At 38.3% G+C, this 15,920-nt stretch overlaps 4 protein-coding genes across 4 annotated transcripts; 2 read left to right on the top strand and 2 right to left on the bottom strand.

The window, feature by feature from the left end:
* The first annotated feature begins 345 nt into the window (after positions 1 to 345).
* On the top strand, positions 346 to 4,083 carry LOC103961530 (developmentally-regulated G-protein 2). The gene is made up of 12 exons (XM_009374091.3): positions 346 to 501; positions 749 to 846; positions 969 to 1,036; positions 1,226 to 1,302; positions 1,428 to 1,608; positions 1,834 to 1,890; positions 2,112 to 2,186; positions 2,348 to 2,467; positions 2,650 to 2,820; positions 3,248 to 3,361; positions 3,476 to 3,646; positions 3,860 to 4,083. The coding sequence occupies exons 2-12, from the start codon at positions 777 to 779 to the stop codon at positions 3,953 to 3,955; spliced, it is 1,200 nt and encodes a 399-aa protein (XP_009372366.1). The 5' UTR covers positions 346 to 501; positions 749 to 776; the 3' UTR covers positions 3,956 to 4,083.
* A 165-nt stretch (positions 4,084 to 4,248) lies between these two features.
* Positions 4,249 to 6,620, bottom strand: LOC103961528 (putative pentatricopeptide repeat-containing protein At5g37570). The gene is made up of 2 exons (XM_009374089.3): positions 5,437 to 6,620; positions 4,249 to 5,049 (listed from the first exon to the last, which is right to left on the bottom strand). Exons 1-2 carry the CDS (start codon positions 6,572 to 6,574, stop codon positions 4,400 to 4,402), a joined length of 1,788 nt encoding a protein of 595 aa, XP_009372364.2. The 5' UTR covers positions 6,575 to 6,620; the 3' UTR covers positions 4,249 to 4,399.
* A 200-nt stretch (positions 6,621 to 6,820) lies between these two features.
* Positions 6,821 to 9,267, bottom strand: LOC103961531 (omega-amidase, chloroplastic). The gene is given in 11 exon segments (XM_009374094.3): positions 6,821 to 7,069; positions 7,161 to 7,243; positions 7,344 to 7,424; positions 7,564 to 7,579; positions 7,664 to 7,742; positions 7,833 to 7,907; positions 8,034 to 8,127; positions 8,227 to 8,418; positions 8,420 to 8,449; positions 8,566 to 8,682; positions 9,075 to 9,267. Coding segments are annotated over 11 exon segments (921 nt in total). The 5' UTR covers positions 9,153 to 9,267; the 3' UTR covers positions 6,821 to 6,993.
* A 1,089-nt stretch (positions 9,268 to 10,356) lies between these two features.
* LOC103961569 (RING-H2 finger protein ATL2-like) lies at positions 10,357 to 10,884 on the top strand. Its single transcript, XM_009374140.2, has one exon. The coding sequence runs from the start codon at positions 10,357 to 10,359 to the stop codon at positions 10,882 to 10,884; it is 528 nt and encodes a 175-aa protein (XP_009372415.2).
* Positions 10,885 to 15,920: the final 5,036 nt, after the last annotated feature.

Raw genomic sequence — 15,920 nt, 5'->3', positions numbered from 1 at the left:
GGTTTCATTATATCATCTTTGTGTGGTCTTTATGTCATTATTGCGTCGTCGATATATAATTAATATGTCATCTTTATTATGATCATTTCTGTGACTAAATGTCAAAAAGTGATCATTTCTGCTAATTGTTCAAAATTTTGATGAAACTGGACGATATGGATGAAAGTGTAAGATCACGTTGAGGATTTGAAACATAAGGAACGAAATTTATGAGTAATCCAAATGGCACAAAACTTTTGTTGTAAAAACACATTAGGATTATATGATAGATACGAAGTTGGATGAGGAGGAAAAACAAAAAAGGACCGGAAGTTTGTTGAGATGGTACCCAAGAAAGAGGCCCAAGACGCACATTGCCCAACCCACGATCCTTACATTTAAAAGCCCATACTCTCTCTCTTCCTCAGCCCTAACTCTCTCACTCCTCTCTCTCTCTCTCTCTCTCTCTCTCTCTCTGGTCCTTTCAGCTCCGGAGACATCGTCGTCGCCAACTGAGTCACGGTGAGTCCTCCACTGCAGCTCTTCCACTCCCTCCAATTCGTAAACTACCTTTTCTTCCTTCAAGAATTCAACCTCCCTGACAGCAATTCAACATGTTCTCTCTCACTGTAATCCACTCTGTTTGGTGTCCGAGACATCGCTGTTGAATCGACGATTTCTCGGCAACCAAACAGACCTTTCGATTTCTTTTCAATTACCCAATTAGTAGTTTTGTATATCTCAACTGTTCCTGCTGTTGTTTTTGTAGTTGTAGGAGCTGAAACAATCCAGTAGCAATGGGGATCATCGAAAGGATCAAGGAAATTGAGGCCGAAATGGCTCGGACTCAGAAAAATAAAGCCACAGGCATTTCCCTTTTTACTTAATTTCCCTATATTTATTGGGTATTTAAATATAATATGGTCTTTTATGAATTGGGTTATATCTTAATTTTTTGTTTATTTAATTGGAATGCTGAAAAAATGCAGAGTATCATCTTGGCCAGCTCAAGGCAAAGATTGCCAAGCTCAGGACTCAGCTTTTGGAGCCTCCAAAAGTATGCAACTTTTCCACACACACACACACACACACACGAGTTTAATATGATATGAATGTAGAATTTTTCTGTATTAACGTTAGGAACTTTGATGGCCATGAGCTTCTTGGTAATGCTTTGTACAATACTTTTGTTCATGTGGTTGCGGTTTAGAGTTTCCATTTTTAATGATTCAAAACTGAAATTCAGGGGTCTAGCGGAGGTGGAGATGGTTTCGAAGTTACAAAGTTTGGTCACGGACGTGTTGCGCTTATTGGGTTTCCAAGGTTTGCGATATTTATATAACCTTAACATGCATTGTGTATCGTTTAAAGAAAACAAAATGAAATGTTTTGGCTTTAAAAGTAACAAGACATGGCCAGTCCTCATGAGTTTTGCCTATTGTTTGTAGTGTGGGGAAGTCGACACTTTTGACTATGTTGACGGGCACACACTCTGAAGCTGCATCTTATGAGTTCACAACTCTTACCTGCATTCCTGGGATTATACATTACAATGATACAAAAATTCAGCTGCTCGATCTTCCTGGAATTATTGAAGGTGCTTCAGAAGGCAAAGGTCGTGGGAGGCAGGTGAATATTCTCTTTAAGATTCTTCTCCTCTTGTGATAACATGTCATTATTCGTTTATCGTACAATAATATAATGAGAATTTTAGAACAAGATTTTTAAATAAACGCCTCATGATAGAAAGGTGATGACTTGTATTTGGCCCTTGGCAATTCAATATCTTCTCTTCTGCTCCGATTTCCAAGTATCGTGGAAATGGATAGAATTTGATAAGACTCTCTCTTGCAGGTTATTGCTGTTGCCAAGTCTTCAGATATTGTGTTGATGGTCCTTGATGCCTCAAAAGTAAGTATTTATTCTGTAGTAACATGCTGTTGTTACTATTGGTATATCAATAGCTGATAAATAAGTTTACTACTCGTCTGCTTACTGACCTTTCATTGTTTTCATTCTTAGCAACCTGCTCGACCTCTTGACCCTGTCCTGTTGATGCCTTATGTTGATTACCTGTTTTTGCTTGGTTTCTGTCAGTTATTTAGTCTAACACTTGCGTTTTGATGTTTCAGAGTGAAGGCCATCGGCAAATATTGACAAAGGAGCTGGAAGCTGTGGGCTTACGTTTAAACAAGAAGCCACCTCAAGTAAGTTTTATCTTCTTAATATTTATTAGCATTTTTGAAAACAGACTGAACTTGGTCTTAGTTTCTGTCGGGTTTTTAGCTGTTTCCATATATTGTTTGTTATGTTTGCTTTGTTAACTGTGGACTTAAGCTGGATTTTGCATTTTGTTCCATGGGCGCAGATATACTTCAAAAAGAAAAAGACTGGAGGAATTTCTTTCAACAGCACTTGCACTTTGACTCATGTGGATGAGAAGCTTTGTTATCAAATTCTACACGAATACAAAATTCACAATGCTGAGGTACTTAGGATTAGTCAAGATTGTCCTTTATCAAAGCTAATGGTGATTCTTTTATTGGGCATACACAGCTAATGGTACATGATTTTCTTTAAGTCACTGTACAATCTTTCATTTGGGTGATACTTTCTTTTCTGTGCTCATCCCATGGAAAAGAATACTCATGTATAATAAATTTAATGCAGTTGCTGTTTCGCGAGGATGCGACAGTGGATGATCTTATTGATGTGATTGAGGGAAACCGGAAATACATGAAGTGTGTATATGTGTACAACAAGATAGACGTTATTGGTATTGATGATGTGGACAAATTAGCCCGTCAGCCGAATTCTGTCGTCATTAGTTGCAATCTCAAGGCAAGTTCTACACTTCTTGTTTTTATTCAAATGAGATACGGAGTACATCTGTGTTACCAGAAAGAAACCTTGAGCAATCTCTGCAGTTGCAAAATTGAAAAACTTTTGGTCAGAGCGCAGAAGACATTGCCTACTGTGGTTCTTTCCATTAGAATTGTGTTTTTGCTGGACCCTAATTTTCAACACGTGTAAAAATTACTTACAATTTATTTAGAGGCCATTTGATAACCATTCCGTTTTCAGTTCAGAAAACCGAAATCTTGTTTGGTAAGTTTTCAGATAAAAAAATAAAAAATAAAAAATAAAGCTGAAATCCAAAAACTAAAAATGAAATGGTTTTCAAACGGCCCCTTAATAAATAGAAATGAATAGTATCGCATATGAAACGGTTCAGAAAGACTAACTGTGTTTTTATCTTGCTCAACAGCTGAACTTTGACAGACTACTTGCAAAAATGTGGGAAGAGATGGGACTTGTTAGAGTTTATACAAAGCCGCAGGGCCAGCAACCTGATTTCGGTGATCCAGTAGTTCTTTCTTCTGTAAGTTGCAAATATTTTTTATCTATGTATCTTTATAGGATCAATTAGCTCTCCATCATATGAGCTTTCTGGCTTTATTTGTTTTCTCTTATTCCTCTTTGCATGTATGTGTAGGATAGAGGGGGCTGCACTGTTGGAGACTTTTGTAATCACATACACAGGAGTTTGGTGAAGGAAGTCAAATACGTGTTAGTGTGGGGTACAAGTGCAAGGCACTACCCACAGCATTGTGGCCTCGGTAATGTTTTGAATGATGAAGATGTGGTCCAAATTGTGAAGAAAAAGGTAAACCGGTCTTTCTGTTGTTCATTGCAAGTAAAATTTTCTTATAGATACATACAATATCGCATTGATTTCTCTGCGTAATTTTTGGGTCCCATGATTATTCTGATTCCAGATGCTTGTTGGGTCTTACTATTTTCTGTTCTCTTTGCAACCGGATGCGGAAAGAAATATTCTTTCGAAAACAATCTAATATTTGGCATTTGGATTCTCCAGGACAAGGAAGGGGAAGGGAGGGGTCGGTTCAAGTCACATTCAACAGACCCTGCTCGTATATCTGACAGAGTGAAGAAGGCTCCCCTGAAGCAGTAGTATCATTGATAGGCATACCATGCAGACCCGAGTTTCTTACATGAACCGCCACAGAAGAATGATCCGCGGATGACATGTATTTGAGATGCCTATGGAGCACGACATAAGCAAATCATTTGCTTAATTCTGAAGTGAAGAATTGGTGCTAGAATGTCGTGCTTACGGGAATAGGTAGATTTTTTGGTCCTTGTGTTGTAAGTTTTGATCAATTACTTCATGGAATGTTGAACATGTACTGCACCATGATCTCTGTTTTGGAGATGGTGTTTAATACACTTCGAAAACGCTCTTTGGCTTTATCTTGCTCGCGTGCCGAGCATAGATTCCGAGCCTATCTACCTAAATCGGATGCACACACATTTGTAGAAAGAGAACAATATTTTTTTCGATGAGAAAGTTTACAATCTATTATTCACGTAATGAGAGAGATAGGGTATAACCCGGTTAGATGGTAGAACCTCTCCAGCTACATCCAGGAGATTTTACCATTCCTCTTTGATTCATCATCGTTCTCACTCTCTCAGCATCATCCCATTTATTTGTTTCTGCATAAGTACTTGCCAAAAGCACGTAATTTCCTGCGTCGTGCGGTTCTATTTCGAAGAGTTGCCTGGCTGCAATCTCGCTCAACTCAGCATTGCCATGAACCTTGCAAGCTCCTAACAAGGAACCCCAAATCTTTGCATCGGCGACACCGACATTGTCGATTATAAGATTGTATGCCTTTTCAAGCATCCCAGCCCTTCCAAGAAGATCAACCATGCAAGCATAGTGCTCCTTTAGTGGCTCAATGCCGAAAACCTGAGTCATGAGCTCAAAATACCGGCACCCCTTCTCAACCAGTCCGGCATGGCTACATGCGTTGAGGAGACCGACGAATGTAACCTCGTTCGGTCTAACTCTTTCCTTTTGCATCTTCGAGAAAAGATCCAACGCATCCTCGGCCTTTCCATGGTCAGCAAGGGCAGTGACCAACGCACTATAAGATATGACATCTCTCATGCTCATGCTGTTGAACTCTCTCCATGCCTGCTCTATGTTTCCGCATTTGGAATGCATATGGATCAATGCATTGGATACAAAGATTGTCTTCTCTGAAAGTGTTTGGTAAACAAGGGCACATCAGCACTACAGAATGTAAGCAATACAAAAGATAGCAAATCGTAGGCCTGGTCGGTGTTTAGATTGAATTGGACAACTCACTAGATTCAATGTATGTTGAACGTAGACTTCTCAATTTCGTCTAAGTTGAAGGTTGAACATGTCTTAGCTATGAAGGAAACTTATTCACTTCCCCATCCTACCATTTTTTCAGAGAATAAAACGAATACGTTGACACCCATTTCTTCCTCACCCTAGACAAAATTTGGAAGTTGATACCCTATTTCTTCTTTCAACATACATTGAATCTAATGAGTTAGCCAATCCAATCAAATCCTTGACACCAAACGATTTAAAGAATTGATTAAATTTGAACTTACCACAAAACCCTTCCTCCACATGCTTTGCCAATGTGGCTGCGATTTCAACATCCCTAAGTTGTGTACAAGCCGAAATAGCTCCCACCATTGCCACCTCACTGACTCTCACTTTTGCTTCCCTCATTTTCTTATACATCCCAATGGCTTCTGCTGCATAACCATTCTTAGCATAACAAGCCACCATTGCTGCCCAACACGACGCATCCGGCATCTGTATCTCGTCAAAAACCATCTCGGCCTCCACAACATTACCACGCTTCCCATATCCCGCTATCATAGCCACCCACGCCACTGAATTTTTATCCACCATTCGTTCGTACAATTCCTTTGCCCTTTCCATATCACCATTGTTAGCGTACCCAGCAACCATGGTAGCCCAAGAAACAGCATTGCGCTGCCCCATGTTATCAAACAACCACCGCGCTTCGCTCATCAGCCCCATCTTCGAATACCCACAAATCATGGCCGTCCAAGCAACCAAATCCTTATCTTCCATCGAATCAAAAACATCCCTCGCGTCACTTACAATGCCACATTTTGCATACATATGAAGAAGCGCAGTTTGCACTACCCCGTTTCCCAAGAAACCACACTGCAGAAGCCTCGCGTGGACTTGTTTGCCTTCGAAAGCCGCCTGGACACGACCACATGCATTGAGAACGGAAGAGAAGGTGAACCCAGATGGCGATACGTCAACCCGGTGCATTTGAGCATATAAAGCGATGGACTGACGAAGGCGATCGTGAAGCACATTGGAGTGGATGAGGGAGGTCCAGAGGAACGGAATTCTGCAGTTGGGTATTTCGTCGAACAGGTTGTGGGCATACCGGAGGTTGTCACCAGGAAGTTGCAGGAGCCGCTGGAGCAACTGAGCCAAGAGATGGTAACGGCGGTTGGGTTCAGTTGGGGCTTTGAGTAAGAGAGTGTGGCTTTGTTTTAGCTGCTTTACGGTATTGCTAACATAGAGGAATGAATTTCGAGAGGGAATGAATTTCGAAGTCATGCTGCTGATTGAACATTGTTGGTGGCATTCGATTGTCATCTGCCGAACCCCTTTGCTTATGTATTTAATCCAACGCAAACCATTTTTCATCGGTTGACATGAAAACGGTGGTATACAAATTGGTGCCTCTGTCATTATCCTACATGTTCGGTTCTTTTTCTCATTTTATAATTTCTCCGTTATAATTTGCACCTATCCGTTTTTAGAATGCTGCAAAAAATAATCAATTCTGACATCATTTTATTTATTTAAGAAATGTCCAACAAATATACGAACTATATTATTCATTAAGTGCTGAAACAATGTTAATCGAACAGTTAAATGACTTCTAGTTTAGTTGATTACTGCATAGTTGATCTTTAAATGGTGAACTAGATAGTATACGGTTTCAATCATCATGTAACATTGCAGGATGAGAAAGAGAACTAAGAAGGTAAAATGAGAAGGTCCAACTGAGAATGTGTTACAAAACGGTGGTCCTGTGTAATATCTTCCAATGACTTACTACACAAAACATAACCACATGTTATTAAGTGTTTACATCCTTCAAGGCTTCAAGGACTTAGTTCATGCGTATCGATCCACTTGTAGATGTCTTCCCACTTTTGTTCATCAAGTTGGAGGCTCTTTCTGCATCATTTACACACAACGTCAACATACATATCTATCAGAAAAAATGAACATAACATACCGCAGATTTAACTGCAAAAACTCTACCTACCTTTGGAGCTGAATTTTAGAGTAATCGATCTCAGCGATTACAATAGTTTCCTCATGCCCTGCGGTTGCAATTATCTCGCCCGACTGCCAATTACAGCACAAAACACACAAATGAAGAAAACAATCGTTTGTGTTTTTGTTCATTCATGCTCATCAATCATTTGCGTTATACAATATATAGTACCGGTTCAACTAGCATGGAGTGTCCCCATATTGTGTAAGGACCAGTGGAGTCTCGAGAAGGTGAACAAGTAGCTACGAATAACTAACACCGTGATTCCGAAGCCAAAGAGGGCAGGGGGAGGGGAAAGGTCATGTTAGAATTGGTTTTAGGCTGTAGAACAGTAGAAAAATGTACAGATACAAAGTCAAAAGCAACAGGACAAGTCAGTCTTTATACGTACCTGGTTATCAACTGCCCTGAAAAGAGGGAAGTATCGTTAGAACATAGGAAGTTTAGGAGGAAAATGGTGAGCAAGTAGGTAATAAGGTATATACTCTTACCTTGCTCTCTGTACGAGCTCCCAGAACAATTCACCAGTGCTCATGTTGAATGCCCCAGGATAGCATATGATATGAACGCCTTGCGTTTATACAGTAACGATCAATATTGTTATTCGAAATATACAGATGAGATATTCAAAACTAAGCAAGCATTTACAAAATCCTGTACCTTTTTTCCTGTACAATGCAGCAAGTTCAGGAAACCGTAAATCGTGACAGATTCCCACTCCGATACGACCAACTTCTGCAAATGTGCTACAATTGCTCAACAGTGGCTTAACTCATAGACAATCCGGATAAAATCTTGAAATAAAAAAATTGACATCACACATTTCCTCGAGGAAAGTTTAGGACAATTTCGGATGCATACCTGTGTCCACTATGGTAGTTTGATCTCCTGCCGAAAAGAAGTCAGATTCCTTAAATGATATCTCTCCTGGAACGTCAATGTCGAATAAATGTATCTGCAAATGAAGCAACACCAGCACCTTCTTTTCAAGAGTTCTATCCAATTTTACGCTCCTAATTCCGTGTCCAATGTTATCGAATTAACATGTTCTTACTTTCCTATACTTAGCCTTGAGCTTTCCATCTGGTCCAATTATGCAGCAAGTATTATACAACCGGCCATGATCCCGTTCAGGCACCGACCCTCCTACGATTGTGATCCCATGGCAATAAGCAGCCTCCGATAGCATGGACAATGTCGGCGAGGCATCCTCATTCGTAAAATCCTCAGCAAATTTTGCAAAGTCACTCACTTGAATAAGGGCAGTTCCACATTTCCTTTCACAAAAATGCAATTCAAACCAACATGTATTATGTCCTGAGGACTTCTCACAGACATTTATACAAACAACTTGGCTGCAACCACATGAGCAGTTACTTGGTAGTTAACTTACTGGTAAAACAAGTAGCTTTGCGCCTTGCTCGGCGGCAGTTTTAATCAAAACGCCGGCACGATCAAGATTCTGATTCTTGTCAGAAGTAACCGACAACTGACATAGAGCAACCTTAAACTGTTCCATAACAAAAACCGTTCTCAGTTATATCACACCTTTGTAATACCTATGTATAATCGCCAAAAGAACAATTTTTGTGAAAAGTATGCAGTTCTCTTTTTATATAATCGATATTCTACATTAAACTCATCTAAACTATGAGAACGGGAACTCGAACTCAGGTAGTTAGGTGCAGAGGGGAGAGCACAATATTTTAACCAACTTGATTAAGTTCAGATATTCGCAAGAATTCTACTAATTTTTTGGGACTCGAGAATTGATCAAGAACACAAAATAAGTGCAACATTTAACCACATTTCGAAAAGTGGAACATGAAGATTGGAAACTTCAGTGTTCAAATATTTATTGGGAATAATTGATACAATAACTTGTGCTGAAAACAAGACTACCTTTGGAATACTGGGGAGTTGAAATGGATCTGAGGCATCAGCCATGGCGGGATTACTGGTGTTCCAGAGAGATGCCATAACAAATCGGAGTTTTTTAGGTCTTGATTAAATTAGGAAGCAAAAGGGAACGCCTTTCCATATATTTGACTTGTTTATTGTCACCCCCATTGAAACTTTGTGCAACCAATTTTCTCTAACTTAATTAATTTTATAATGAAGAATAACCTCTACTATCATTAATTAATTTTATAATACCACTATCAACTTGAATTTGTAATTGTAGTGGTTAGTCCAATTAACTTCAATCCAACAAATAGAAACTATACTAATATTAGTTGATCATATTCTCTATTCCTTGCCTATATACAATTTTTCCCTTTGCTTGCAGACTTTTATTTTGGTTAATTTCTCATTTCCCTATATTAGATTGTCTATGAAATCAAGAAGAGAAAAATATTTCATTTTTCCAAATTCGCACAAAAAACCCTTCAAATGCTCTCATACCTTCATGTTTTTAGAAAAATGTTCTCTTGGTCACTATAAGAAAATGAATGCGTGGTCAGTCACCTTTGAATTTGATATCAAGAATGAAGAATAAATGGATGTGCTTTTACTAATGTTTTATTTTCAATTTTTGATATAGTTGACCATTTATAATGAAGAATAAATGCATGGTCACTCACTTTTAAATTTGATACCAAGGTGACCAAAAGAACGAGATAGTTTCTGCATATATTATGTTCATTTTAGTTTAAAGCGTGCCCCTCCTAACATGAATTTCTGGCTCTGCCACTGCTCACATTCTCGTCCATACTGTTTTTCTCTCATTTTAGGGAAAATAGAAGAAAACAAAGAGGAGGTTTGAAGATTCTCTTTTTTATTTAAACAAATTGAAGATTCTCTTTTAATTTAAATATTTGTTCACCAAAAAGAAGATTTCTTTTTCTTTTTAAAAAAAAAAAAAAAAAATTTCTTGCCAAGAGTTAACCTACAAAACAGTAGGTGGAGAAGCATCATAGTAAACCTCAATCTGTCACATTCACACCACCCTTGATACTAAGCCGGCATAGACAACATATAGACCAATTAAGTTCTTCCTATCATTACTATATGTCTTTGTTCTTATCGGATCATATTATTTAATAATTCAACATCCTTGCACACTTTTGGATTACTTATATTCTTTGTGAATCTTTAAAGCAGGGCCCCCTAATTAAGATTCCCAAAAACTTGTAATATTCCAGTATCAACAATAAACTAAACCTAACCTAAACCTAAACCCATGTTAGTCGTATCAGGCATCGTGGTATTTGGTGTGCTCGTCATTTCAGTCGTAATCGGATGGTATGTATATCGTATGCGAATACCATTGTCTCCTCCGACTAGCAACGAGCGTGTCCAGAAGATCGAATGCACGGTTGATAAGAGGTTGAAGCCGGATTTAATCACATTCAGTTATAAGAAAGAGAGTGATGATGGTGATCCTGATCAAAACGAAGATGATGAAGAAGCTTTATATCGTAAAACTAGTACTACCATCGAATGTGTAGTGTGCTTGAGAGGTTTGGAAGATGAGGAAACTGTGAGGCGGCTACCAAAATGCAAGCACATCTTCCACGCACCTTGTATTGACATGTGGCTTGATTCTCATTCCGGCTGCCCTATCTGCCGTACTCTGATTGACCGACTGCGTTCTGGCAATAACCAGCTGTCATTTACACCTCACGAGGATCAAGAGAATTCCATGGAAGTCACGCCCACAGAAGTAGATAATATCAGAACCTCAATGTTATCTATCCCAATCGTGTAAGATCATATAATGTCCTCTGTTGTCTTCTTTGTCTAATTTCTCTCTTTTATAAATCTTGTTGGTGGCAAGACAAAAGCCCCTGCGAGAGTTGTTCGGTTGAATGTTTCCTAAGTGCCACTGGAGGCCACAGAGAGGCCAAGGCTCCTCAGATGAGTTGTATGTGTTATAGGAATGCCACTGCTGGCAGTTAGTTATTAGTATTATAAACTTACACCGCAAGTAAAAGGACTTCTAATCGAGGGATAATGTCATGATCAGTGGGGTTCTGGCTCGTTCTTGATCATTTTATGTGCTTGCTTGTTAAGGACTTCTAATATTTTCTTCGTGTATTAGATGACAACCATAAACTGATTAGAACTTTAATTATCTTATTTAGTTTACAGTTCTTGTACAAGCTTTGGTTTTTTGAAATAAACGTTAAACTTGCAAGAGGATAAACAATTGAAAGAGAATAACAGGCATTTTGATAACGCAACTACTCCGACTATGACTTCCTATTTAATTAGCAAGAGGAAATACAGAAGACAAGAAAAGTTGGTGACAATAGGTGTTCAGTACAAAAACAATGCATATTACAATGTACGCAAAGGACAGAGTTCAGAATTTAAATAGGGGTGAGCTAATTTATCTTACTTCTAGTATGTAGTAAAATTTAGGTGTTAAGGGTAGGATAAGTTTCTGTTTTGTGCAATATTAGACTCAATTTTTCCATAACGTGCTTATTTTAACACAAATTTTTTTTCATCTTTTAAAACTTAGGGTGTGCGAGAGCCCAGGGCAGCCACTAGCTGGCTCCGCTCTGGACTGATGTAGACAAAATCTTGGGTTTCAAGATCAGCCAATATGACAGTGGATGTTCTAACGTCGGTTGATTGTGCGGAGACGTGTGATGTAGTTCGGGTTGATAGGCCCCCATCTTCGCTGGTTTTTGTTTTGAACAATGATGGTTTTCCTTGTCCTCATTAGTTGTTAGTTGGCAGTGTAGGGGGTGACGTTTTCACTTGGTTGAAGCATCTCTTTCGTTGCATCTCCTTTCACTGCTTTCTTTGCTCTCTCTACCTAGTTCTCCAAAAAAAAAAAAAAAAAACAAGAACAAAAATGCAAAAGTGGGGCATTGCCCTGTACATAGACAATTTCTCTTTAACCTACTATGTTATGGTTCAAACCCTAGAATATTAATATTGTTTGTAATAACATATGGTGAAATATCAACCTAAGTTATTGTAATTAATTAGTCTTAAACTATAGGGGGCTAATTATACATGCAGACAACTGATGAATTGTCGTGATATCAAGAGTCTTCATTTCCAACTCATTGCGTACAAGTTCAAACTCTCCCATTCTTCCTAATATATAAATTGCAGGTAGTAATATCAACAGTATTAAAAATAAAATGAAAATTACTAAATGCACTAGCGTTTCTAACATTCATATATATCCTTGCTGCAGTTTGGAGATTCTTTTTCTAAATAAGTTTGGCTGAGAAGCCACAAAATATGAGAATAATGTTGTAAATATTATTTAAGGAAAACTAATAAAAATGGTTTGAAAAATTTGAGTTTTAACGATAAAGACAAAATAAAGAGTAAAGTGAATAGTACCAGGATTGACTTTTTAATGTAAAAATGTGGTTTTTCGTTAAAGTGAACAGTACCAAAAACTTTTCGTTAAAGTTCCCTATTATTTATTATGTGGTTGTTCACTTCTGAGTCATTATTTAATATATAGTTAGTGTTACAGTCAAATTTAGAATAGGAATGTGATTGTGTAAATCCTAGTGTATCTAGGGATATCTTTGAATATTCCCTTTAGTAGTTAATATCTTATTAGAGTTGTAATCCTAAAAGGGTAAGGATTTAACATATCCTACTACTATAGATAAAGGCACAATAGGGTGATACAACACACACCTCACACGTTATCAGCACGCTCTTGCCAGAAGCTAAGGAATTGAAGGATTGTAGGAGGAGGTTTTCTTCTACAAAATTCAAAGGCTTTTATTTGTTTTCTGCCAATAAGGTATACTTAAAATAAAGGAAGATATTAGAAACATTCACGAAGCATGAAAACATTCTCGATGATGCATGAACATGATGTTTATATTTTCCTTCTAATATATATATATATATATATATATTCTATATGTTTCATAACGCAATTATTTTGCTATGTGGAATTTGTGAGTCAAAGCATACAAATAAATTAGAAGCAATTTAGGTTTTTTCAAACCCTAGAAAAGTCGAAAAAAAATAAATTTGTGGAACACTGTGCGGCACGGCCGTCGCACCACCATCGTGGCACTACCATTGACTTGCGCGTTGGCTTGCAACCCAGCTGCATCGAGCATGCCACCAGGACGACGTTGTTTTGACGTCCGAACCATGGTTGCAGCCTGTTGGGCTAGCCGCGAACAAGGATAACCCGACCTCTTTGGCCTGGGTTTGGTTCGGATTGGGCCTGCAACCTTAGCCCACCTACCAGAGATAGGGAATGACAAGGCACAGTGGTGATTTGATGGTCTAGCTCGCCAGAGTAATTTGGTGGTGGTGGTGTGTGGTTTCCGGAGAGGGAAAGAGTGTTAAAGCGAGAAAGATGAGGGAGAAAACAGAGAAGAGAAAGGAAATGAGAGTGTTTTTGAGCATGGTTGTGACAGTGGCCGCCTCGCCGGAGTGGCAACGGTATGGTGGTGGTGTGGTTGGTTCTTGGCCTCTATTCTTTAGAGAAGAAGATGATAATGAGAGGAAGAGAGAGAGGTGAGGGAGCAGGGAGAGAAGTGAGGTGGCAACCAATGAGAGGCCGAGAGCATTTGGAAGGGAACACGGGAGTGAGGAAAAAAAGTGGGTTGTGGGACCCACTCAACTGACAGTCCAATCCTATAAAAGACAAAACAGAAAGAAAATCTCCTGTAAGCGTGAAATTATCAAATCGCCCTTCACGTTCGTAGTTTCGTAAAATTTTCGTCGTAACTCCGAATTTGATTTCATTTGCGCCCACACGTTCGTAGTGGCAAGCACTACGAGGATACACTAAAAAAATGTTTCATATGTCTCACAATACGCTGGTCAACAAAAGTCAACATCCTCGCTTCTAGGGGTATTTTCATCAATTCACTCATTTAAAATTAATAAAATCGTAAAGTTAGAGACGGGTTGACACACCACGACCCGGAATATCCATTAGGACCACAAATCGAGGCGTGCTAGCCGACACCAGGAAGGTGACGAAGCCGTAAAGTGTGATAATGTATAAAATGTGAATACATTAAAATCTTAAAATGCCTAAGTACACGAGTGCACGGTCAAATGGGTCTAGGTGACCTGTACAACTGTACACATATCACATCAACCAATACTAACACATAAGTCGGAGTCACCTATCGTGACCTGTATGACTTGCATGCTAGTATGGTTTTTTAAGCACGTGATTATTTGTATTGCTGCTGAGATGCTGGATAGTGGTATATATCCGGGTTTACTATTAGTATACTTTTGATTTCATACTCTTACGTAGTATGATTTGTTGGAAACTATACAGGTCTTACAACGAGGGGTTATTACCTTTGTTAATGGGAAATGATTTTGAAAATCCTTGTTTCGATCACTCACTCACATTTTATATTTATGCATCCCTCCAGGTACTAGCAACAAAGATTTTGTATCGACGAGGATTTGTGGCACTTCCCAGTATAGGTGGCTTCTTTTGATGGTATAATCATTATCTTACCTTACTGTACTGTACCTATACTCTATATCACGCATGAAATGGGTTCAGACCCGCTCACCGCGCACTTGTATACTTAGACATTTTAAGATTTTAATGTATTCACATTTTATACATTATCACACTTTATGGCTTCGTCACCTTCCTGGTGTCGGCCAGCACACCTCGATTTGAGGTCCTAATGGATATTCCGGATCGGGGTGTGTCATGGGTTGTTACAGTGATGCGTTTTAATACAAGTGATCATTATGTAGTTCTTTTAACTCTCATTGTATGATAAGAAACGGATCTCAGCCTATTGATACTTAATTCCCATCAATAAAGATATTCAAGTGACAGTTTATAGTTCATTGCGTCTATAGCTAAATGAGTATATGAATATGTCGATTTTGGTAGACTCAAAACAATCTTGAGAATTTTTCTCACCACGGATGAGAAAATTATTTTGTTCATTTTTATATGAATGAAATTTCACATCGGAGATGATAAATTATTTGATTGAGTTGGAATCTAGAGTTCGTTGATTCTAAATAATTGAGGGCCTGAAGTTACTTAGTTTAATTGCATAACCAACCGAAATGAAATATTTTTGTGGTAGCATATAATATTGCAATTATGTAGTGATTTTAAGTTCGAACCTCCGTTTGTTAAGAAAGTACATGGCCCCGTCATAATTAATTACTATAAAGAATACGTTAGCCCAATTAATAGGGCATAGGCCCAAGATGACAGGCCCATCACAAATTATGTGTAAAGAGAACTAACTAATAGCCCATTGTTATTTGAGCAATGATATATGCACTCATTGTTTTCCTTGTGCACATTTTTATCAATTTCTTTCAATTAAGAATATTGATTCAATTCATAGGCTAAAAGTAAACAAGATGTGCAAGGATAGATGTGGCAAATCAACATGTTGAGTTGTTAATGGGTACTTGCTAAGGCTCGTTTAATTTGATATCATCATAATGTGGAAGTGAGATTAGTAGTAATGATTGTATAAGGCAGTGGCGGAGCTAGTAATTGGTCCTAGGAAGGGCCTTATATCAACATAATTAGTTGGAGAAAAACTAAAGCTTTTTTTTTTTTTATTGGCATGGAAACTTTTAATCAAACAAATGTGATGGAGCTTAAATTTGTATGAAAAATTTGGTGTTGAGTAGAATATATCATAAGAACATAACTTCTTTACAAGTTTTGGTTAAGAGGGACAAAGGCTTGAACGAAAATTTAAGGTCAAGAATCAAAGCTATTTCTATGAGATTTCCTTTCAACATGATTTGATCTTCTTCTAAATTGTATAGATCTCGTTTTAT

The sequence above is a fragment of a genome, unplaced genomic scaffold, assembly GCF_019419815.1.
Source record: "Pyrus x bretschneideri cultivar Hongxiangsu unplaced genomic scaffold, Pyrus_bretschneideri_v1 Contig26, whole genome shotgun sequence".
NCBI classification, from domain to species: Eukaryota; Viridiplantae; Streptophyta; class Magnoliopsida; order Rosales; family Rosaceae; genus Pyrus; species Pyrus x bretschneideri.
The sequence above is the reverse complement of the archived record's forward strand: the minus strand, read 5'-3'. Positions and strand labels throughout refer to the sequence as shown.